At 42.1% G+C, this 25,539-nt stretch overlaps 1 protein-coding gene across 1 annotated transcript; it reads right to left on the bottom strand.

The window, feature by feature from the left end:
* Window positions 1-23,563: 23,563 nt before the first annotated feature.
* LOC138870879 (uncharacterized) lies at window positions 23,564-24,145 on the bottom strand. The gene has a single exon (XM_070148719.1). The coding sequence runs from the start codon at window positions 24,143-24,145 to the stop codon at window positions 23,564-23,566; it is 582 nt and encodes a 193-aa protein (XP_070004820.1).
* Window positions 24,146-25,539: the final 1,394 nt, after the last annotated feature.

Raw genomic sequence — 25,539 nt, 5'->3', positions numbered from 1 at the left:
ATGAAATGGAGAGGCTATAGATATGGTATCTACGTATGAAATGCAGAACCTATAGATAGGATTTCTATATGAAATGCAAAACCTGTAGGCATGGTTTCTATATGAATAACGAAAAAGTGCAGGACTTGTAAACATGATTTCTATATGAAAAATGAATAAGTGAAAACAGGACATGATTGTAGCAGTAAATACCTATGAACATGATATCCTGTATGCATACATGAGTGACCCTCCCCTTTTCACTAAGACCCCATAAGTTATTACAGATTATTACAGCCCATAATGAATAAAGAAAAGTAAATTAAAATTACATCAGAAAGCTAAAATTCCCAACCAAGGAGAGCCAGATTCAGACTTCTGTCTGAAGCATGAAGTAAACCAATTCCAAAGATCAAATTCCAAAGCCTTTCTCCTATTCGGGATGTGTCAGAGTTCCCTAAGAGTTTCAAGTGGACTCCGGGCAGTGCTTATACCCAAATACATAGCAGAATTGGATTATAGTTCAGTGTGGAAGGGACATCCCAAAAATGTCCAAGTTCAGAGGGATCTCAAGGTCCCAAAGCAAGGCTCATAGGAAGGGGGCAGAGCTTAGAATCTAAGAGAGAGAGCAAGTGCATAGAGGGGATTTTGGGGAAATCCAAGACAAGCTGGTGGTCATACCCAACAATTGCAAATGCGGGCACACCCCAACCAGCCTGTTAGTCACATTGTGTGGGAGTTAGGATCCATTAAAGGATCAAGTCCAGACATGAGCAACAATTTAGATGTTGCCATGCTTTGAAATTTAACTCAAACACATAGAAGGGAATAAGGGTATGGGGAATTCACACAGCAACAGATGCAAAAAAACAGCATATTCAATACAGAACATAAACAACAAAGTAGACAAGATTGTTGAAACTATAAAGCAAACACATACGGATGAAAGTAAAAGTTAAATTAGAACATACCAGTTTCAGGGAAATAAGAAGAGAAGAACAGCAGTAAAGCCAAATTGCAAACACACAGCCAGAAGATTTTAGAAGAGAGTATAGTGTTGAATGGAGAATGTAGGAGTATTAAAATTGAAAGTGTTCAATAAGTGTTGTCAGAGTATTGAACTCAAGGTATTAAAGAGTATTGAATTGGAAGTGTGTAAAAGTGCAGAAGGGTCGTGCCCTTTATAGTGCAGAAAGCAAGAAAGAAAAGGTAAGAAATAGTTTCTAAATCAATCACATAACGTCTCCCTTCAATTAAGGGATTCTGATTTCAAACGGGCAAGATAATTAAGGAAAGAGTTTGATCAAAATCTTTTCCAAAGTAGCACAAGAAGGGTAAATACACAGAAGTTATTTAAGGCAAAAGTCCAGTGGTACATGGTTTGTGCAAATAAGGAAAGGCGATCACTCAACAGCCAGTGAAATAAAATTACAGGCTTTGTTCGAATGAACCAAGTCAGGAAAAATGAGGAAAGGGTTTTACTTAAGAAAAATCAGTAATAATCAATCAAACCTTATTAAGAGGAAGTCCGAATCAATCACAAGTTGACAAAATCTTTTGAAGGCAAAATTCGTCATATATAAAGCATACAGATATATCGAACAAGAAAGAACTATCATGCGAAAATGCTTAGTATAGAAGAGTTCCAGGTCATGTCAAAGAGGCTCAAATCCAGTACATAGACTCAGAATGAGTTTGAAAGTGTCCAGGGTCCCAAATAGAACCCTAGTCCAAAACACAAGATCAAACTTGCCAAATAACCCCCCAAATCCCAGGGTTTTCAACTCAAGTCAGATACAGAGAAGAGAAGACAAATAACTGAAACATGCTCAGAGGTCTCTTTCAGAGATTCATGTGAAAACAAATAGATAAAATAGCAGGTTCAAGGCAAATATAATAAAGAACTGATTTGAAGCATAAAGAACACGTTTTAATAAAGCTTGGAACTTAAACAAGTTTCAGAAGAGAAACGAGATAGTATAGCACTTAAGAGAACAGTAGAGGAAACCTATTTAACAAAGAACTCAAAACAAAATCCAGAAGAAAGCAACTAAAGACCTAAAAGCTTAGTAGAAAATACAGTAGAGGAACATAGGGGTAAACGAACACATAAGATAAACATGTCAAAGCATGATATAGAAACTAGTAGAAGAAAGAACGGAGCACAATAGAAGAACATGAAAAATAAGGCAAACATAAGAACACAGGAGAAGGACATACGAGGTAGAAAAGAGAACATAAAAACATATCATAGACAGATTCACACAAAGAGAAGAAGAAGAGGAATCAGAAAACATTTTAAAACCTTTTTAGAGACCCTAAATCGAAGAGAAGTAATTTTTGAAAGAAAATTAGGGAAAACGTTTAAGAACTCAAGTAGAATACAGACATAGCATAGATATAAGAAAACAACCAGAGAAAAACCTCAAATAGCTTAGGGTTTCAGAGAAACCCTAGAAATGAGAAAGGCTTGGAAGAAGGTCTGATCTTGAGTCGGAGAGGTCAGAAATAGGCTTCTGATGTTTGAATACGCCGGAGCTAGGCCGGAGAGGCCATAAAACCTTGGATATGTAGAGATCTGAAAGGACACCATCTAGGTCGGACCTCAAAACTTCGAACACCCAGGGTTTAATGGTGAAGGAGGGTAAGTACAGGCCATCCATGGCCTTAGAAGCCATGGGTTCCGGTGAGATTGCGGTTGAAGGGGGTGAGAGAGGCTAGGGTTTCAGGAACCTTCGAGAGAGTTTGAGAGAGGGAGAGTATTCAAAGGCGATTGAGAGATGGAAATGAGGGGATTTGGGTAGGGTTAGTGAATTAAAAAAGGTAAGGGGTGATCGTGACCGTTGATCTAAATGATCAACGGCCTGGATTGAAAGAAAGGGCCAGGTGGGTTAATTGGTTGGGTCGGGGGTCGGTTTAGATTAGAATTGGGCCGGTCCAATTGGGTTTCAAAAATTGGGTCAATTGGGGGGGGGGTTCAATTTGGTTATGATAGAAATAAAAATGGGTCAGGATTTAAATTGCCAGTTTTTTCCTTTTTATTTTATAAAAAATAGTAAAATGATTTTGAAAGTAAATTAAGAGTACTGAATAATTTAATAATATATAAATAGGGATTTAAAAATGTTGGAACCAATTTTATAATTATAAAAATGCTATTAAATCTTTAAGTAGGTTAGAATTGCAATTATGCAATTTAGCTTTAAAAATACCAAATAAATTTGTAAAAATATATAAAAAAATTACCTTAACTATATTTTGGTATATATATGGGAAATAAAATAAATTATCTGCCAAAATGATAATTTTGGGAATAATTATTGGTTTGTATACTGCTGAAATGAGCAATAAATTAATTTTAAAAATCTTTAAAAATTGGAAAAAAATATTAAAACACTTGGTCATGCTTATATATGGGTACATATTTTATTTTGAAAGTATTTTGTATATATGAAAAATATACAGGGAAAAATAGGGTAGCAACACCGAGCCCAAAATCAGTTCCGGGAAAGAGAGGCAAACAAGAAAAAAGAAACAGATGAGCCGCAACATGTCATCTACGTGATCGTTAGAGGAATCGACATCTCGCAACCCATTGTCAAAAGAACAGAAATATCCATCACTAGAGACAAGCAAACTCGGGGTTACATACCCGAAGATGCTCCCATATTCAGCGATGAGGACCTGAGGCCCTGCCTCAACCTCATAATGATGCCTTGCTAATTTCTTTTCTTGTGAATACATTTCAAATTAAGCATGTGCTTGTGGATCCAGGTAGCTCGGCCAACATTATCAGGTCGAGGGTGGTAGAGCAGCTCGGACTGCTCGACCAGATCGTGCCTGTCTCTCGAGTCCTCAACGGATTCAACATGGCGAGCGAAACAACAAAAGGGGAAATCACCCTCCCAGTTAACGTGGCTGGCATGACCCAAAATGTCAAATTCCATTTCATTGAAGGAGACATGAGATACAACGCCTTGCTCGGAAGGCCATGGATACACCGCATGAGAGTAGTACCATCAACTCTTCATCAAATTATGAAGTTTCCAATGAAGGACGGAATAAAAACCATGTATGGGGAACAACATGCAACAAGGGAAATTTTTGCGGTGCACGATGTGGCACCAGCATCAACGCCTCAAAAAATGAAGGAGCCAAAGGATAAGAAAACAGTGAAGTAGCAATCACGATACAAATTCTCTGCTACGCTCGATTAAAACAAGCAAAGGACCGTGCTGCATCCCCGAAGCAAACATTTGAAACATATCAAGGCTCAAAGCGCCATCACCACTAAGGTATAACCATCTCCCTTTCTATTTACATCTTACACTAACCTCTACGCAGGTGTCCGATCAGAACAGTCGAAGCGCTGTCCATCTCGAAGACCTTAAGGTTTCAAAGCATACGTTGCACTCTTTTCCTTCGATCGAGTTTTATCCCAAGAAGGGTTTTACCGACAAGGTTTTTACGAGGTAACATCTATATGGTACCTAAGGAAAACTTCACAAGTGTTCAAGGCTTCTCTTCGATCAACCTCGAACACTGGGGGGCATCCCCCAGGAAGATCACCTTCTCGAAGAAGTCAAGATGAGCCAAAAAGGGTCTCAATAGGAAAATAATGTATCAGGCCAAACGCTCGAATAAACCGTGTCTTCATAGAATAATTAGCCCTTGACAGCGAAAACATGTATACTTGTACCAAGTAATCGAAAAATATTTCCCTTCCATCAAAATGCTTTGCGCTTCGAAGAAGTATGCTACTTTTACAAGAAACGGCTCCAAAGCCAGAAATTTCTCAAACACTCGAGGACTGACGCCAAAAACTCGAGGCCACATGAACTCCGGGTCAGAAACTTCAAACTCGTAAGCCCTCAATGAGGCAATACTAAGTTTACAAGGAATGACTCCAGAGCTAAGAAACTTTTGATGAATCGGGGACTATCGTTGACTGTCACCCCCATCTATTTATCAAATATTTGAAGCTATAAGACCCCATGCGGGCAACCTCGATCTCATAAGACCTTCATAAGGCAATAGCAAATCTGTAATACCTCAAGCAAGGCGTGAATTATACTTGTACCAAGTAACCAAATCTGTAAGAACTCAAGTAAAGCGTGAATTATACTTGTACTAAGTAAACAAATCTGTAAGACATCAAGCAAGGCGTGAATTATACTTGTACCAAGTAACCAAATCTGTAAGACCTTAAGTAAGGCATGTTAAATTTTATAAGACCTTGCAAAAAGGCATCATCCCAATCTTAAAGTTAAGGCTATATATTCGAACTTGTAATACCCCTAAAAAGGCATACCCTCGATATAAGCGCCGAAACCACTTCACTCGGGGACTGAAAGGCTATGGCCAAACGCAATGACTCTGGTCACAAGGCTCTGGCCAAACTCACACGACTCAAGGATGGCCGACCGTCGCCATAAAATCACAGGCCTTCAATTAGTTCAAACAAACTTCGAAAATAACTGGTTAATTAGGCTACCCTCGGCATATGCAAAAGAGCTTCGATCATAGCAGCTCCAAACAATAGGCTTCGAAACAATTCAGCAATCGAGCAAAACCTCCCGAGGTGCTCGTTTATCGCTACATAACGGCTCGTAATTGAGGATCTTGTTGAGCCGTCCAAGAGTCTGGCGAACACAAAAACTTCAAAATAGTCTTTAACGAGGGAAGATAAAAGCCTATATTATGAAGTCGTACCGACCCAATGTTCAGGAGCCACTATCGCCAGCCTATGTTAAGAGGTCGTGCTGACCCAATGCATAAGAGCCACTATCGCCAGCCTATATTAAGAGGTCGTACCGACCCTACATGTAAGAGCCTAAGAGGTAGTTTAAAATTCAAAAACATAAGGGTCAATGAGCTCTTGTCAAAATCCGACTTGGAGACTGAGCCCAAAACAATTAACTAAAAATGCCTAAGGGAAATGCTTAAGAACCTACGAGCCATCCCAACAAGCCTTAGGGCCGATTTGCAAACCTAAGGGTTTTCCATCGAAGTCCAGTTCACCTGGCCAATCAACGACGAACGTATAAGTTCAAAATAAAGAAAGACATACTCAAGAAAATGGAAATTCATGGAAGGAGAAAACCGAAAGGTTTCTTTGTATACGCATATATGAAACAACGCAACGCTACATTTTCAAAGTTCTCTAAGAATACTGTACAAAGAATCAAAAAGAAAAGAGCCTAGTTTTTTCCCTACGAGGCCTGCAGCCCCATCGGCCTTTTCCCTATTGTCTTCAACATCAGACGTGAGGAATTCAACATCGTATCATACGTGAGGAATTTGGCTATCTCTGTGATGACCCAAACCCAGACCCGATCGTGATAGCGCCTCTCGTGAAGACAAGCCTAGCCTACACTTTTCCTTTTTCCAATTATTAACAGTTAAGCATTAAGAAACAGTTGAAACATGATAAAATAATCCAAAGTAGCAGGTAATGTTGTAAATACGCGGAAGAACAACCCAACACAACCCGATACCGGGGTGTCACTAGTCATGGGCATCTATAAAACCTAATACAAGTCTGAAAAATGCACAAACTATTACAAACGTCTGATAAGAGATAGAAAAGATAAAGAGGGAGAAATACGGGTCTGCGGACGTCAAACAGCTACCTCGTGAACTCCGAATGTCTGTCGAGAGCTCTCAACTCTCACTGGCAGGATCAGCAACGCCTAAATCTGCACATAGGGGTGCAGGGAGTAAAGTGAGTACTCCAACACAGTGAGTAACAAATGTAAATAAAGACTGAAAGCAAGAAATCAGGTAAGACACAAAGCATTCTATAATGAAGCAGTAAAACCATTTAAATCAGTGAAAGATAAGTAAAATCCTTTAGCTCAAATGTGTTTTTCATGATAGCCTTTTTCAATACTTAAGTTGGTAATTGACCGTTAATTATGAAAAGTAAACACATAAAGGCTCGCCCCTCGGGTAACATCTCAGAACAGTACCAGCTCATCGGGCAATCACAAAGAACAATACCAGCCCCTTGGGCTCAATCTCACATCACAATTGGTACCCGCACTCACTGGGGTTGTACAGACTCCTGGAGGGGCCCCTTACGGCCCAAGCGCAATATCAAGCCACCTCGTGGCATCATCACTAGGCCCTCGGCCTTATATCAATCAAGCCACCTCGTGGCGTACATATCTCAGGCCCTCGGCCTCAAATCAATATCAGTGTTTCCTCACAACATAGGCCTTCAGCCTTACTCAGTCAAAAATCCTCACAAGCCACTCGGGCTATAGTAAATTAGTGTTTCTCAACCCAAAACATTATTAATGTATTAAAACTGAGTAAACATGGATAAGTATAAAAACAGTGGAAAATAACATGACTGAGTTCAAGTATAAAGTCAAAACAATGAGGAAATGTCAATAAAAAGCCCCGAAGGGTTCAAATTGGTGGCACTAGGCTCAAATATGGCATTCGGTGGAAATAATAGTGATAACAAATAGTCTTCAAACAAATACGCAGTAAAAATCATCAATCAGGACGGACCAAGTTACGATCCCCAATAGTGCATGACCCCACGCTCGTCATCAAGCGTGTGCCTCACCTTAATATAGCACAACGATGTGCAATCCGTGATTTCAAACCCTTAGAACATTATTTACAATCATTACTCACCTCAAACTGGTCAAATCTCTTGCTCGTGACACCTTTTCCCCTCGAATCGGCCTCCACTCGCGTCGAATCTATCCAAAATCAAAACGAGGAAGTTAAAATAGGCTAAGGGGATGAAATCCAAGCGAAAATAATCAACATACAACATAAATCCCGAAATTAGCAAAACCCGACCCTCGACCCCACGTCTTGGAATTCGATAATTTTTGCATCAACGAAATCCTTATCATTCAGAGTCTATACATATCAAGAACACTAAAATCGGAGTCCAAATGACCCCTAAAATCCCCATTTAAAGGTCTCTATATCTGAAGCCCTAATCCCCAATTTTTCTTCCTTACCCAACTGATATCCATTGATTCTTCTCAAAATCCTATGCCTTAGCCTCTTTCCCGTCTTCAAAATTGATAAACATAGCAAAATATCACGAAGAAGACAATTTATACCTTCTTCCCAGACCTTTTCGCATCTGCGTTGCCATACCTGCTTCTGCGATACCGCAATTACGGTTCAACGTCCGCTTCCACGGAATCACTTAAGTTCCTAGCCATCCGCATCTGCGGTTCCTCGCCCGCATCTGCGACATCGCAGATGCGGTTCTCCTAGCCACTTTTGAGGTCCTAGACAAACATACCTCTGGTCGCTTCTATGGCCACTCTCTTGCATATGTGGCGCCGCACCTAATCCCCAATCCGCAGGAGCGAAAATACTAGAAGTAGCAATTCAACAACTGCAACAACAATCCAAACTTCCCGTTAACCTTTCGAAATCACCCCGAGGCCCCTGGGACCTCAACCAAAAGCACAAACATATCCTAATACCTTATTCAAACTTGTTCCAATCATCAAAACACCTCAAACAACATCAAATCACCCAAAATACATTGGATTCAAGCCAAACTTTCTAAAATCTTCCAAATTTTGCTTTTGATCAAAAACCCAACCAAACCACGTCCGAATGACATGAAATATTGCACACACATCCCAAATGACACAACAGAACTACTTCAACTCTCGGAATTCCATTCCGACCCCTATATAAATATCTCGCCTACCAACTGGAAATCGCCAATATATCAACTTCGCCAATTCAAGCCAAAATCTACTCTGGACCTCCAAAACCCATGCCGATCGCACTCCTAAGTCCCAAATCATTTCCCGAAGCTAATCGAACCATTGGAACTCACATCCGAGCCCTCTAACACATAAGTCAACATCCAGTTAACTTTTTCAACTTAAGCTTTCTTTAAAGAGACTAAGTGTCTCAAACCTTACCAAAATCATTCCAGATTTGATCCGACCAACCTGATACCACATAACACAGATAAACAAAGCATAAAGAAGCAAAAATGGGGAAAATGGAGTGGTAACTCATGAGACGACTGGTCAGGTCGTCACATCCTCCCTAACTTAAACAAACGTTCGTCCGCGAACGAATCAAGAAACATACCTGAAGCCTCAAACAGGTGAGGATATTTGCTCTGCATCTCCCGCTCGGTCTCCCAGGCAGCCTCCTCCAGGGGCCAACCCCTCCACTGCACTTTTACTGAAGCTATATCCTTTGACCTCAACTTTCGAACCTGACGACCGAAAATAGCCACTGGCTCCACATCATAGGTCAAATCATCATCCAACTGAACCATGCTGAAATCCAAAACATGAGACCGATCCCCAATATACTTCCGGAGCATAGAAAACATGAAATACTGGATGCACACTCGACAAGCTGGGTGGCAAAGAAAGCTCATAAGCCACCTCCCCAATCCTCCGAAGCACCTCAAAAAGCCCAATGAATCGAGGACTCAATTTTCCTTTCTTCCTAAATCTCATAACACCCTTCATGGGAGAAACCTTCAACAGAACCTTCTAACCAACCATGTAGGACATATCTCAAACCTTCCTGTCAGCATAACTCTTTTGCCTCGACTGCGCTGTACGAAGCCTCTCTTGAATCACAGTCACCTTCTCTAAGGCATCCTGCACCAAGTCTGTCCCCAATAGTCTAGCCTCACTAAGCTCGAACCAACCAACTAGAGATCTACACTGCCTCCCATACAAAGCCTTATATGGAGCCATCTGAATACTCAACTGGTAGCTGTTGTTATTAGCAAACTCTGCAAACGGTAGAAACTAATCCCATGACCCTCCAAAATCAATGACACAAGCACGCAACATGTCCTTCAATATCTGAATAGTGCGCTCGGATTGCCCGTCCGTCTGAGGGTGGAGAGCTGTGCTCAACTCAACCTGAGTACCCAACTCTCGCTGCACAGACCTCCAAAACTGCGAAGTAAACTATGTGCCCCTATCTGAAATGATGAAAATTGGGACACCATTCAAACGAACAATATCCTGGATATAGATCTCTGCCAACCGCCCTGAAGAATAAGTAGTACATACAGGAATGAAGTGCGCGGACTTGGTCAGCCGATCCACAATCACCCAAATAGCATCAAACTTTCTCAAAGTCCGTGGAAGTCCAACAACAAAGTCCATAGTGATCCTCTCCCACTTCCACTCTGGAATATCTATCCGCTGAATTAAGCCACCCAGTCTCTGATGCTCATATTTCACCTGCTGACAATTGAGACACTGAGCTACCGATCCCACAATATCTTTCTTCATTCTTCTCCACCAATAGTGCTGCCTCAAATCCTGATACATCTTCGCGGCACCCGAATGAATGGAATACCGCAAGTTTTGGGCCTTCTCCAGAATCAACTCCCAAGGCCCATCCACATTGGGCACACAAATCCGGCCATGCATCCTCAACACCCCATCATCACCAATGGTCACATCTCTAGCATCATCGTGCTGAACTCTATCCTTAAGGACAAGCAAATGCAGGTCATCATACTAGCACTCTCTGATGCGATCATATAAGGAAGACCGAGAAACCACACAAGCTAGTACCCGATTGGCTCCGAAATATCTAACCTCACGAAGATTGGCCAAGGCCTGAACATCAACTACATAAGGTCTCTCCCCAACTGGAATTTATGCCAAACTCCCATACTCACCACCTTTCGGCTCAAGGCATCGGTCACCACATTGGTCTTTCCTAGATGGTACAATATAGTGATATCATAATCCTTAAGAAACTCCAACCACCTCTGCTGCCTCAAATTGAGATCCTTCTAATTGAACAAGTGCTGGAGGCTGCGATGATCAGTAAACATCTCACAAGACACACCATACAAGTAATGTCTCCAAATCTTCAATGCGTGGATTATGGCAGCCAACTCCAAATCATGAACGGGGTAGTTTTTCTCATGGGGCTTCAACTGATGAGAAGCATAAGCAATAACTTTACCCTCCTACATCAATACACAACCAATCCCAACTCTCGAAGCATCATAATACACGGTATATGAACCTGAAGTTGATGGCAAAACCAACACTGGAGCTGTGGTCAAAGCTGTCTTGAGCTTCTGAAAGCTCTCCCCACACTCGTCCGACCATACAAATGAAGCACCCTTCTGAGTCAACTTGGTCAAGGGAGATGTGATAGATGAGATTCCCTGAACAATCCGGCAATAATAACCCGGCAAACCAAGAAAACTACAAATCTATGTGGCTGAGGACGGCCTGGGCCAACTCTAGACCGCCTTTATCTTCTTCGGATCAATCTAAATACCCTTGCTGGACACCACGTGCCCTAAGAAAGCCACTGAACTGAGCCAAAACTCACATTTGGAAAATTTTGGATAAAGCTTCTCCTCCCTTAATCTCTATAAAACAACTCTCAAATGCTCCGTGTGCACCTCCTGACTACGCGAATATACCAGAATATCATCAACGGAGACTATGACAAACGAGTGAAGATAAGGCCGGAACACACAGTTCATCAAATGCATGAACGTTGTTGGGGCATTGGTCAGCCCAAAAGACATTAGCAAGAACTCATAATGACCGTATCGGGCTCTGAAAGCTGTCTTAAGAATATCCGAGTCCCTAATCATTAACTGGTGATAACCTAAACGAAGATCAATCTTAGAGAACACTCTCGCTCCTTGAAGCTTGTTGAATAAATCATCAATGCGAGGAAAATGATACTTATTCTTAATTGTTACTTTGTTCAATTGCCTATAATCAATACACATCCTCATTGCGCCATCCTTCTTCTTCACAACTAGAATTGGCACACCCCAAGGTGACACACTAGGCCGAATTAACCCTTTATCAAGGAGTTCTTGAAGCTGCTCCTTTAATTCCTTCAACTCCGCTTGTGCCTTATGATACGGCAGAATAGAAATGGTATGAGTGCTCGGAACCAGGTCAATACCAAAATCAATATCCCTGTCCAATAGCATGCCTGACAGGTCTGCAGGAAACATATCGGCAAAATCCCTCACAACTGGAACAGAATCCATACTGGGTGTCTCAGCACCGACATCCCTCACAAAGGCTAGATACGAAAGACAACCCTTCCCAACCATACACTGGGCTTTCAAGAATGAGATCACTCTACTGGGAACATAATCAGTCACACCTTGCCACTCGATCTGTGGCACACTCGATATAGCCAATGTGACTGTCTTAGCATGACAGTACAGGATAGCACGACATGGAGATAGCCAATCCATGCCCAAAATGACATCGAAATTCACCATACACAATAATAAAAGATCCACACGGGTCTCTAAACCCCCAATAGTCACCACACACAACTGGTACACACGGTCTACAACAACAGTATCGTCTACCGGGGTAGATACATGAACAAGTGAATCAATAAACTCATGGGGCGTACCCAAATAACGAGCAAAGTATGATGACACATAAGAAAACGTGGAACCGTGATCAAATAATACAGAGGCATCTTTGTGGTAGACTGAAACAATACTTGTAATAACAGCATCTGAAGTAATAGCATCGGGTCTGCCTAGAAGTTCATAGAAACGGGCCTGACCGCCACTTGATCGTCCTCCCTTTTTGGGGCGACCCCTAGCTGACTGAGCTTTACCCCTAGCTGGTTGGGCGGGTGGTGGTGAAGTAACTGGTACTGAAGCAGATGCCTGACCCCTCTACTAAGATGAACTCACAAGACGACGAGGGCACTGCCTCCACATATGGCCCATCTCACCAGACTCATAACAACTCCCAAGTGCTAGAGAAGGGGACTGAACAGAACCCCTCGCACTGGAGTGACTAGCAGATGCAGTCGGCATAGAAGAGCCCTGAGCTGATAGAGCACGGGACGAACTCTGAGCTGGAAGGGCACTAGGTGATGACTGGACTTGATGAGAAGTGTGAAAACCATAACCCGATGATGCCCCATGATAACTTGTCGAGCTGGCTGAGTATGCCTGAATGGACGGCCTTTGCCATGCTGAAACTGACCTCTCGAAGGAGTACCACTGTAACTACCAGATCTTCGAGGCCTCTTGGCTTCCCTCTCCTCGCGCTCCTATCGACGAACAAACTCAATCTCACGAGCAATATCCACAACCTCCTCAAACGTAGCACCAATCACCCTCTCCCTGGTCATGAGAATACGAAGATGATAAGTGAGGCTATCAACAAACCTCCTAATCCTCTCTCTATCTATCAGAACCATCCAAACAGCATGACGAGCTAACTCGAGAACCTCATCTCGTACAGCGTCACACTCATCTCTCCCTGATGCACCCACTCAAACTCCCTACGCAGCTCCTCTCTGCGGGACTACGGCACATACTTCTCTAGAAATAGCATGGAGAACTACTACCAGGTAAGGGGTGCTGCACCAACAGGCCTACGCCTCTCAAAAGCCTCCCACCAAGTAAAGGCAGCTCCAGAAAACTGATAAGCAGTGAAAGCAACCCCGCTGGTCTCCAGAATACCCGTTGTACGAACCATCCTCTAGCACGTATCCAAGAAACCCTAGGCATCCTCGCCCTTTGCACCACTAAAGGTCGGAGGCTACAGTCTACCAAACCTCTCCAACCTACGTTGCTCATCCTCCGGCATAGCAGGAACTACATAGTCCTGAGGTCCCTGCATGACCTGCTCAGGTGTGTGAGCGGCGGGAGTCTGATTGCCTCCCCCGGCTTGAGAAGTAGCTGCGGCTGTAGTGACTGAAACTGCTTAAGACAAGCTAGTGCAAACCGATAAGATCTAAGCCAAGGCCTCTTGAAGACCGGAAATTACAATGGGCACAGCTAGTGCCTGAGCTGGTGCTGCAGGAGCATCCATAACTGGGACCTGATCCTGAACTGGGGCAGCTGGTGGATCTGCAGGTGCTGCCCTAGCTGCTCTTCCGCTACCACGACCACGGCTGTGTCCTCGCACTCTGGTGGCCACAACCGGTGGTACTAGTGGTCGTCCACCTTGGCCGGTAGCTCGTGTCCTCACCATCTATGAGAGAATAGAACAACAAAAGTTTAGTACTCGGATCAACAAATTCGCACGATAAGAATTTCAAGAATGTGAAGTTTTTCCTAAAGGTTCTAAAGTGTATCAAGGATAAATACAGATGTCTTCATACCGATCCGCGAGACTCTACTAAACCTACTCATAACTCGTAAGACCTATGTAACCTAGGCTCTGATACCAACTTGTCACGACCCAAACCCGGACATGATCGTGATGATGCCTCTCATGAAGACAAGGCCAGCCGACACTTTTCCTTTTTCCAATTGTTAATAGTTAAGCATTAAGAAATAGTCAAAACATGATAAAATAATCCAAAGTAGAAGGTAATGTCGTAAATACGTGGAAGAACAACCTAACACAACCCGATACTAGGGTGTCACTAGTCATGAGCATCTATAAAACCTAATACAAGTCTGAAAAATCCACAAACTATTATAAATGTCTGATAAGAGATAGAAAAGATAAAGAGAGAGAAACACAGGTTTGCGGACGTCAAGTAGCTACCTCGTGAACTCTGAATGTCCACCGGGAGCTCTCAACTCGCACTGGCAGGTTCAACAACGCCTGAATCTGCACACAGGGGTGCAGGGAATAAAGTGAATACTCCAACTCAATGAGTAACAAATGTAAATAAAGACATAAAGAAAGAAATTAGGTAAGGCACAAAGCATTCTATAATGAAGCAGTAAAACTATTTAATATCAGTGAAAGATAGGTAAAATCCTTTAGCTCAAATGTGTTTTCATGAAAAGCCTTTTTCAATACTTAAGCAGGTAATTGACCGTCAATTATGAAAAGTACACACATAAAGGCTCGCCCCTCGGGCACAGTATCAACAAATCCATCCCTCGGGTAACATCTCAGAATAGTACCAGCCCCTCGGGCAATCACATAGAACAATACCAGCCCCTCGGGCTCAATCTCACATCACAATGGGTACTCTCACTCACTGGGGGTGTGCAGACTCCTAGAGGTTCCCCTTACGGCCCAAGCACAATATCAAGCCACCTCGTGGCATCATCACTAGGCCATCGGCCTCATATCAATCAAGCCACCTCGTGGCGTACATATCTCAGGCCATCGACCTCAAATCAAAATCAATATTTCCTCACAACATAGGCCCTCGGCCTTACTCAGTCAAAAATCATCACAAGCCACTCGGGATATAGTAAAATAGTGTTTCCCAGCCTAAAGCATCATTTAAAAATATCATTTAAGTATTAAAACTGAGTAAACATGGCTGAGTATAAAAATAGTGGAAATTAACATGACTGAATTCAAGTATATAGTCAAAATAGTAAGGAAATATCAATAAAAAGCTCTGAAGTGTTCAAATAGTTGGCATTTGGCCTAAATATGGCATTCAACCCAAATAATAATGATAGCAAATAGTTTTCAATCAAATACGCGGTACAAATCATCAATCGGGACGGACCAAGTCATGATCCCTAATAGTGCACGACCCCACGCTCGTCATCAAGCATGTGTCTCACCTTAATATAGCACTACGATGTGCAATCCGGGGTTTCAAACCCTCAGAACATCATTTACAGTCATTACTCACCTCGAACCGGTCAAATCTCTAGCTCGCAACGCCTTTGCCCATCGAATCGACCTCCACTCGCGTCGAATCTATCCAAATCAAAACGAGGACGTTAAAATAGGCTAAGGGAACGAAGCCCAAGCAAAAATAATCAACATATGACACAAATCCCGAAATTACCAAAACCCGACCCCCGGGCCCACATCTAGGAATTTTATAATTTTTACATCAACAAAATCCTTATCCTTTCACGAGTCTATACATATGAAGAACACTGAAATCGGAGTCCAAACGACCCCTCAAATCCCCATTTAAAGGTCTCTTGATCTCAAGCCCTAATCCCCAATTTTTCTTCCTTAATCTCCACTGAAACCATGATTAAACAATGTAAAAGTGATCTTAAACCCACGTAATTAGGCTTATGGAACTTACCCAACTGATATCCTTTGATTCCTCTCGAAATCCTATGCCTTAGCCTCTTTCCCGTCTTCAAAAATGATAAACTTAGCAAAATTTCGCGAAGAAGACAATTTATACCTTCTTCCCAGACCTTTTCGCATCTCCGGTCCCATAACGTCTGCTTCTGCGGAATCACTTAAATTCCCAGCCATACGCAACTGCGGTTCCTCGCCCGCATCTGCAACATCGCAGATGCAGTTCTCCTAGCCGCTTCTGCGGTCCTAGTCAAACATACCACAGGATGCTTCTGCGGTCACTCTCTCACATATGCGGCGCCGCACCTGCAGTCCCTAATCCACAGGTGCGAAAATACTAGAAGCAGCAATTCAACAGCTGCAACAACAATCCAAACTTCCCGTTAACCTTCTGAAATCATCTCGAGGCCCCCGGGACCTCAACCAAAAGCACAAACATATCCTAATACCTTATTCAAACTTGTTCCAATCATTAAAACACCTCAAACAACATCAAATCACCCAAAACACATCGGATTCAAGCCAAACTTTCTAAAATCTTTCGAATTCCGCTTTTGATCAAAAACCCAACCAAACCACATCCGAATGACCTGAAATTTTGCACACACATCCCAAATAACACAACGAAACTACTAAAACTCTTAGAATTCCATTCTGACCCCTATATCAAAATCTCGCCTACCAACCAGAAATCGCTAAAATATCAACTTCGCCAATTCAAGCCTAAATCTACTCCGGAATTCCAAAACCCATTCTGATCACACTACTAAGTACCAAATCACCTCCCGAATCTAACCAAACCATCGGAACTCACATACGATCCCTCTAACACATAAGTCAACATCCGGTTGACTTTTCCAACTTAAGCTTTCTTAAAAGAGACTAAGTATCTCAAACCTTACCAAAATCATTCCGGATTCGATCCGACTAACCCGATACCACATAACACGGATAAACAAAGAATAAATAAGTATAAATGGGGAAAATGGAGGAATAACTCATGAGACGACTGGCCGGGTCGTCACAATCTCTTCTGAGAGATCGATGTCCCTAGCGTGAATCTCCTCGAGGGTTTCCCTCCGAGATTTACACCGGCCATATTCATTGCTTCTGCTCTCTCGATCGGAAGCACCTCTTAAATTAGCTCGAGCATCAGTAATATCTTTGAAATAGACGACCACTTTCTTGTTGGCCTTAGCCCGAATCTCTTTGGCTTCAGCCCGGGCGTCCATGACCTCGACCTTCATCTCCAAAATATCAGACTCGAGCATTGCAATCTTGCTCATCTGAATTGAGCTGTTTTCACGGCCATTCCAGAGCTGCACCTCGAGGGCAGAAACCTTGGCCAAAGCATTCTTCTTGGCTGCAACATGGGCATCTATCTGAGCCCTTATCCCCGTTACGCTCATACTTGGCCTGGCCAACCTTGCCCCAAAGGCGTTCCACATCCTCTGCCTTGCTCTGCAACTGAAGTGTCAAATTATTAATCTCTGAGGATGGAAGAGGAAGCAAGCATTCCATCGGAGCAAAGGTTTCCTATTTCTCAAGATGGCTTTCGTAGTTTATGCTTTGATTCACCTCGTACCGCAAGTATACGAACTCCTCTCACCTTTTGTCACAAAGAAGCCTGAGGGATTTCTCACTATCCAAGGCTTTTCACAACCTGGCTTCACGGCAAAAAAACTCAAACGTAAGCTTATCAAAGGCCTACGAAAAAGGGGCTCAATAAGGAAATTAAAGTGCAAAACTGAAAAACCAATACAAACAGCCAAAACTCACCATGGAACAAAGCCCCTAAACTTCCTTAAAAGTCGAACGCACAATTACCAGCCTGGTCTCATCGGATCTCGTAGAACCACTCCCAATCGGAATGTGTTCGTTTGATACCTTGCTTGAGTTAGGCGGCGCTTGGTAGGGCTGGACATACATCAGGTATAACCGATAGCCCGAACTAAAAAAAGCTATTTGGCATATCGATATCGGGTTATTGGATTAATAGTTCAATAATGGTTTAATATATTTTCACCATTGGGTTATCGGTTCGGGCCTCTATTTGCCTAATTTCTTAACGGGTAAACCGATAACCCAATAACAATTAGTACTATTTCAATTGTGTTTGGACAACTGTTGAATTACTAGTACTCTTGTTTCTCTTGCTACAATTAGACTATGAAAAAAGACATTGATCTCTTGATTATGGTTTGGCAGGAAAACAAAAAATTGTTATTTATGTTTCTATTAACTCTTATTTCCAGCTAATTGGAGATGAAATGCTTGTAGAGTTGTAATATCAATTTTTGAGATTGCACAGGTCTTGAATTTGTCAAAATGAAGCATGCTTCAAATATTAATTGTGGCCAGAACGCAGAAATGGGTAGTATACTATATGTGAATTCTTCTCTTTTTTGCTTAATTCCAGTGAATTGTCTTTTTTTTTCATTAACTCTAGATTAAGTTATCTTATGGGGTCAACTGATAAACAAACTGATAATAGTCAATAACTATTTAACCGATAACCGATATCTTATCGGTTCGGTTATTGGTTTATCATATTTGTAAATCGATAACCGATATGCAAAATCGATAATATTCACAACTAAACCGAACCAACTGATTCCCACCCCTAGCCCCTGTCCTCAATCACCCCTTGATGTGCCTTCGCCGGGAAAAGAAGATGGCGCCAGAAAATCCTTGTCCCTCGAAGTACCTTCGACGGGAAAAGAAGACAGCGGCAGAAAATCCTTGTCCCTTGAAGTACATTTGACGAGAAAAGAAGACGACGGTAAAAAAAGAACCATTTCTCTAAGGCCAGAAGCCTCGGGTGTTGTAGGCTCAGTCAAGACATCTTCCCTGGGCCTTAGGGCAGGACTTGTCTCGCTATGAGCACCTTCGCCCTACGAGGGTTCCTTCCATTTGTTATTATTCCTCAGTCCCGAAACTGATGACCCTTCCTCCTCCCCAAGGGAGCACGATCTTACCTTAGGAATTTCTCCAATGCCCGTAGTGGCAGGATTAACACACATAAAATAAAGTACCTTTCAAAGAGAATAAACTATGCAGCACGTACCGTGGTGTTTTTCCTCCTATATACCCTTCGACAAGTCTCACCACTTGTTCTCATCGTAGGTCGAACGAGCTGACAGCTTCCAAGCCCAATCCGCAAGGTCGGGGACCTTGTATAACATCCATGGGATTACTGTACAAAGGAAAAAGAAAACATCTTTACGGAGTCCGCCTCCACCATGAGCAAGATGATAAAAATGCAAGTGTACCACTTATGTGTGATATTCCATGCCTCAGGAAATGGCAAGAACTCCACATGGATAATATCGAGAGTTCGCACTAGGATAAATTGAGACATCCACCATCGGTACCCATTTTCTTCATCGTCTACAACAAAGGGCCTGGAGGATCGGCATTCGTAAAGTTATCACGCATCAGCAATGAAAGGTCCAGTACAATTTGATGAGATGGCTAAGGGTGGCTCGAGCCCGGCTTCCTCCACAAAGAACCTCATCATCAATACTATCCTCTTGAATGACAGGTGAACTTGTGCCAGGGCAGCCTAATACCTTCGACAAAAGTCAAGCACGACTCTATCAAGAGGGCCCAACGTGAAAGGGTACGTGTATACATTCAAAAACCCCTCTGCATGGAGCCGTCATGTTCTCTTCCAGGGAAGGTACCTGCATTACCACCATTTCTCCCCATCCGTAATCTCTCTTCACTACCTCAAAGTGTCCCTCTCCTATTGATGAATTGAACCTTGATGCATGATCCCAATGGCCGTCAACATTGGGAGATCCCTCTAACGAAAGGCCCCTCTTCGAGACAAAGCATTTTGAGGTCAGCTCGCCAGACGCTAGCGGTGTACCACCGATCAAGCGGGAAGCAGAGGCAGAACCCTCCTCTTCTTGGTGAATGGATTTGGGCGTAGCAGACATAGCTATGATAAAACAAGAGAAGGGAAACCAAAACTCAGGCGAAAACTTTGAATTAAAATGATAAAAAGGATGAAGCAAGGAAGGAGAACTCTATGAAAAGGGATAGCTGCTCAAAATAGCGCAATCCTCGGAAAAGAAGGAAACAAACTCATATATAGAGCAAGCGGTGAGTGTTCACCTGCCCTAAAGGCCAATTAATTCCGACTATTAATTATCACTTTTGGGGAGATGTACTGGCGGGATCACCTCGATCATTTCACAACCATGTCATACGAATGATGCTGTCATACAACGTTTGAGGGATCCAAAATTCCCATGCTAATCTAGCCTCGAGATGGCGCCCGATCTCGAGGATCTCTGTTACCATAATGGTGAGCTCTAAGGAGCCATCGATGCAAAACCTAGCTCGAGATAGTGCCCGAACTCGAGGACCTCTATCAAATAAAATTGGGCTCTAAGGAGCTATTTATATAAACCCAACCTCGAGGTGGTACCCTATCTCGAGGATCTCTGCTATTACAAGTGCGGGTCATTCACCCGATTCTTTGGCCCTCGGGCTGCCTGAGCCCGAGCCAGTTTTCACTCGAGAATTAACTAATATAGCCTCAAGGCTATTTTCGCCTTTAGATCAAGATAAACACTCTCTCGGTTACTTTAGCCCAAGGGCCATCCGATTACAAGCATATCCTCATCCGGGGACTATCTATAATGCCTTAGGGTTATCTTCATTCTATGTTCAAATCAAGTTTTTGAGACCGCCTGAGTTCAAATCATTCTATCTATAACGCCATAGGATTCAAAATGTATCCTCATCTGGGGTCTATCTCAGATGATCGAGCAAATTCTCCCTCAATGACTATCAACGGGGCCTAAAAGGCTAAGTTTAGTTCTAATATTCGAGGCCCCACTCTCATTCAATGTCATGCCCCAACCTCGGGAGGCGCGACCAGCGCTCAATCGAGTGAACCCAACTGAGCAAGCCTTACCATACACTTCCTACCCACCTCAATATGAATAAAGAAACAATACTTTTGTTTATCCATTTAGATGAGGAAAGATAGCACATTCTACATTGATAGTTCATTTTAAACACCACATTAAACCGTAGATGAGTTAGGTTCCAAAATCCCCATAGAGTTACAATTTATGGGCAACATAAGTTTAGAATTACAACATGGTTCGTAGACCCATCCAACCCCCGTACATAACCCACACATATGTCAACGGAGCCTCTAGGATACAAAAGATGAGTTTGACAACACCGGCAATAAGGCCCCGGCTATACCTCAAAAGTGAAAGTCCACAATACAAAGATATACAATATATACCCTTGAAGGAGAAAGGGGCTCACCAAGATCTTAAGAAGAGGGATGCTTCACTACACACGATCGATACTATCCGCTATGGAGCCACCTAGATTCATTTAAAAAAATGTAGCGCCCCCGGCAAAAGGGACGTCAGTACCATGGAATAGTACTAGTATGTATAACTAAACACCATCAAATTAGAAAGAACTTTCATAGACAAATAAGGAAATCACTGGTATCACTCCAAAGCTTTAAACGATCACAACATTATCAACATAAAAGAATTACACAAGTTTCCATAGCCTTTAGTTGGGCATCTCATACTGTTCCACATCATTCACATTACCACCGCTATCTTGAGCAGAGTCCGATCTCGACCCGATCGGCTAGGCCGTCTCTCGGAGAGGTTACAAATATTCTATTCACACTTTCCAGTTTCAATCATCAATGCATAACCGCCATGTGTATATGTCATGGTGTCCGATCACGCCCCAATCGGCTAGGCCACCTTACCGAGGCGTTACCATTTTCCATTATTCATCTCACTCCAACCTTTGGTTACACATGTATTAGTTTACCGGCACTTGGGGCCACAATTTTCACATTCCACAATTCACGTTTTACATTGTTCCCATTTTCAACATTATGTTTGTAATTCAAGAGATTCTCGCACACAAGAGCAAATAAGGTTGCAGGCGTGGATGAGACATAATGTAAATGGCAAAACAACACACTTCAATTTCAATCTAAGGTGTAAGCATTAAGATACGTGATTCATAGTCCTTGCACCTTTTCAAATTATCAAGAATAGCACGTTGATCAATTTGAGACACAATTTCCACGCATATAAGGTTGCAATACAAACTCAAGTGAAATATCAATCAATACAACAATTCAATTTAATCTTACCGTACTCACACAACCAACGATGAAGCTCAATTTCTAAAAGACGGGGTTTTATCCATACATACCTCAATAAAGCTTTCCTTATTCCTTACAAAATTTCGGAACTTTTATCACTTCGATCTATTGTGTAAGAATTACAAATTAAACCGAGAATTAGAGACGAGATTGAGATTCTAGGTTGTTATGAGCATACTATCAAACACTAAAGGTGCATTGTGATCATAGGCCCTTTTGAGAGAAATTTCTATCATTTTATACCCCAATTGCTTTCTTTTTAGTTCACTACCTCCCAATATTCTATGGTGTGATATGCATGAAAGAAATTCATTCTTATACCCATGAATTACTTCACTAGTGATCCCTTATTGGTAAGCATATGAATAAGAGCTGAGGTAATGAAGTCTTACCTCTTGGAATGAAGATTTAGGTGCCCTCACTTGATTATCTTCAATGATTTGGAAAGGTTTCATTGAGTAATTTGATGGGAAGCACTTCCCTCTCTAAGACCCCCTCTCTCTCTAAAAGCATCAAGAAATATGCTCAAAATGAGCTATAACACCGAATATATCGATAAGGGGTCGGGTTTAAAATTTAGAAAATTGGAGCCCCAAGTCAGGTCTGTGATCGCAAAAGTGGAATGCGGCCCGCAGAATGGACCGCAAAAGTGCTCCCAAAATCTGAATATTCTGTCTAGGTATGCGGCAGAAATGCGGTCCGCATACCCGTTCTGCGATTGCATAATTCACCGTAGAACCGCTCCTTACAAAATTCCAAGGAAATTATGCGACGATTATGCGGTCCGTATATCGGTTATGCGATCGCATAATGGACCGCATATTTAACCTAAAATTTTACTAGCACACTAACTCACTTTGCGGTGACTATGCCCCCTATGCGGTCCGCATACCTGATATGCAACCGCATTCTCGACCGCAAAATTGCACTTCACTGGAAAACATTATTTCTTGACTTTTTATGAATCCTAACACATGCTCCTAACTTGGCACCACGTAATTCGGGGTTCTGAGTAGGAAATTCACGTGGATTTACATCCTCCCCCACTTAAGATCATTCATCCTTGAATGAGGATCAAGGTTCACTTATTAATAGTCTTAGTGCAATTTTCTATTCTTTATAACTTGAAACATGTTGCCAGTCCCCAAATTTAGCTAACTCCCTATATTTCCGAAAATTTCGCCAGAGTTTCCTTTGTAGTTAGGCCTATCCACCTGTCAGAGAGCCCCAGAGACATATCCTAATAGCGAGTACACATTCTATGGACACAAGACATGACATAACTCGTACAATACTAACCATGGCCGCATTGGCAACATGTATATATATAACCAAAATAGGACAGTTTTACATAGATCAAATCAGAAGATAAGAGTTCATAGGAGCTAAGTGCATAAAAGCTATTATATGTCTATTCGAACAAATGTGGGTACTACTTTTTCATCTCATCCTCGGCTTCCCAAGTGGCTTTTTCAAATTGATGGTTTCGCCATAACACTTTCACGGATGCAATTTCCTTGTTCCTCAATTTCCGAACTTGCCTATCAAGAATGGCAACTGGAACATCTTCATATGAAAACACTTCACTAACCTCAATAGTCTCAACTGGCACAATAGAGGACGGATCTCCCACTACCTTTCTCAACATGGACGCATGAAAGACTGGGTGTACCATTGACATATCGGGTCGCAGCTCAAGCTTGTATGCAACCTGACCAATCCTCTGAATGATTCTGTACGGTCCGACATACCTCAGACTTAATTTTCCCTTCTTTTCGAACCGCATGATGCCATTCTTAGGGGAAACCTTCAGAAATACCCAATCATCTTCTTTGAACTCTAAATCGTTTCGACGCACATCCGAATAGTATTTTTGGCGACTTTGAGCAGTTTTCAATCTCTCCTTAATAATCTTGACTTTCTTCATGGCCTGATGCACGAGGTCCGGCCCTATCAATTCCGCTTCTCCAACCTCGAACCACCCAATGGGAGACCTACATCTCCTACCATACATCGTTTCGAATGGTGCCATCTAGATACTAGCGTGGAAGCTGTTGTTGTAAGCAAATTATATGAGTGGCAAATGGTCATCCCAACTACCCTTGAAATAAAGAGTACAAGTGTGCAACATGTCTTCAAGCGTCTGAATAGTTCGCTCTGCTTGACCATCGGTTTGTGGATGAAATGTTGTGCAAAGATTTACCTGCATACCCAAACCATGCTGAAACTTCTTTGAAAAGTTTGCCGTGAATTGAGCCCCTCTATCTAAAATGATTGAGACTAGAGTGATATGCAACTTGACTGTTTCTTTGATATACAGTTGAGCATACTGCTCCGCCACAAGTGACGATTCAGCCTTATTTTGCACAATTTCCCTACCTTCACTAGACTTTGCAAGACAAACTTTCAAACTAGCCACTGGTGAACCTCCATGGCCAACTACCTTTGACATATCTCCAAGTGAGCTAAACTACATATAGGTTTCTGGCTAAGAGCATCCACCACAACATTGGCCTTTTCCGGGTGATAGAGAATCTCAATATCATAGTCCTTGAGTAACCCTAGTCATCCTCTCTGTCTCAGATTCAACTCCTTTTGTTTTAAAAAATATATTGAAGGCTCCTATGGTTTATAAATACATCAGCGTGGACCCCATACACATAATGTCGCCAAATCTTTATACAAAACTATCGTCGCAAGTTCTAAGTCATGTGTCGAATAATTCCTTTCATGATTCTTGGGTTTCCTTGAAGCATAAGCGATCACCTGGCCATGTTGCAATAATAGTGGACCATCTATGTCACATTTCTCTTACATATGACCTTCTAGGATTTGAGTTCTTCAATAATTTTCTTGATATGGTTACAATCTTATATGAGTACTTGCAACTTGCTATTCCAAATTCTCAACAAAAGACATTACTGGATGAGTTTTCTTATAGAACCTTCTATTTCAAAGGAATAACATCTTCTAGCCTGCGCACACGCCTTAATATCATCAACATGCACGACATTATATTAAATGTAATGTAACATTGTGCTCAGACCTTTCCTGGTCAACCTCTTTCCTCCTTGTGTGCTTTATAGGATTTAAGAAACCACTCCACTTCCTTTGTGAACATTCTCATGATCCCTCCATACTGTTAAACACTTCGCAAAACACGTATCAACAACCTAATACATATTCAACTCGGAAAGAGCACTAACCCGAACAATAACTTGAAATCTTCCTAAATTCTTCAACAAAAACTTCTTGTTTTCCTTCTAAGTGTAAGACTTACTCCATCCTCAATAAGTAACTCACCTTATTCCCAATATTGTAACTACCAATAGTGTTTGTTGGTATTGTGGCTTAAGAGCTATCATGTTAAAGATGATTGATTCGTAAGAAATGTTCATCCTCTCTTAC

The sequence above is a fragment of the Nicotiana sylvestris genome, chromosome 6 (genome assembly GCF_000393655.2).
Source record: "Nicotiana sylvestris chromosome 6, ASM39365v2, whole genome shotgun sequence".
Classification (NCBI taxonomy): domain Eukaryota; kingdom Viridiplantae; phylum Streptophyta; class Magnoliopsida; order Solanales; family Solanaceae; genus Nicotiana; species Nicotiana sylvestris.
The sequence above is the reverse complement of the archived record's forward strand: the minus strand, read 5'-3'. Positions and strand labels throughout refer to the sequence as shown.

Bases quoted from the DNA above. Each gene is read 5' to 3' on its own strand.
- LOC138870879 (XM_070148719.1), bottom strand. From the start codon at position 24,145: ATGTATGGTAGGAGATGTAGGTCTCCCATTGGGTGGTTCGAGGTTGGA.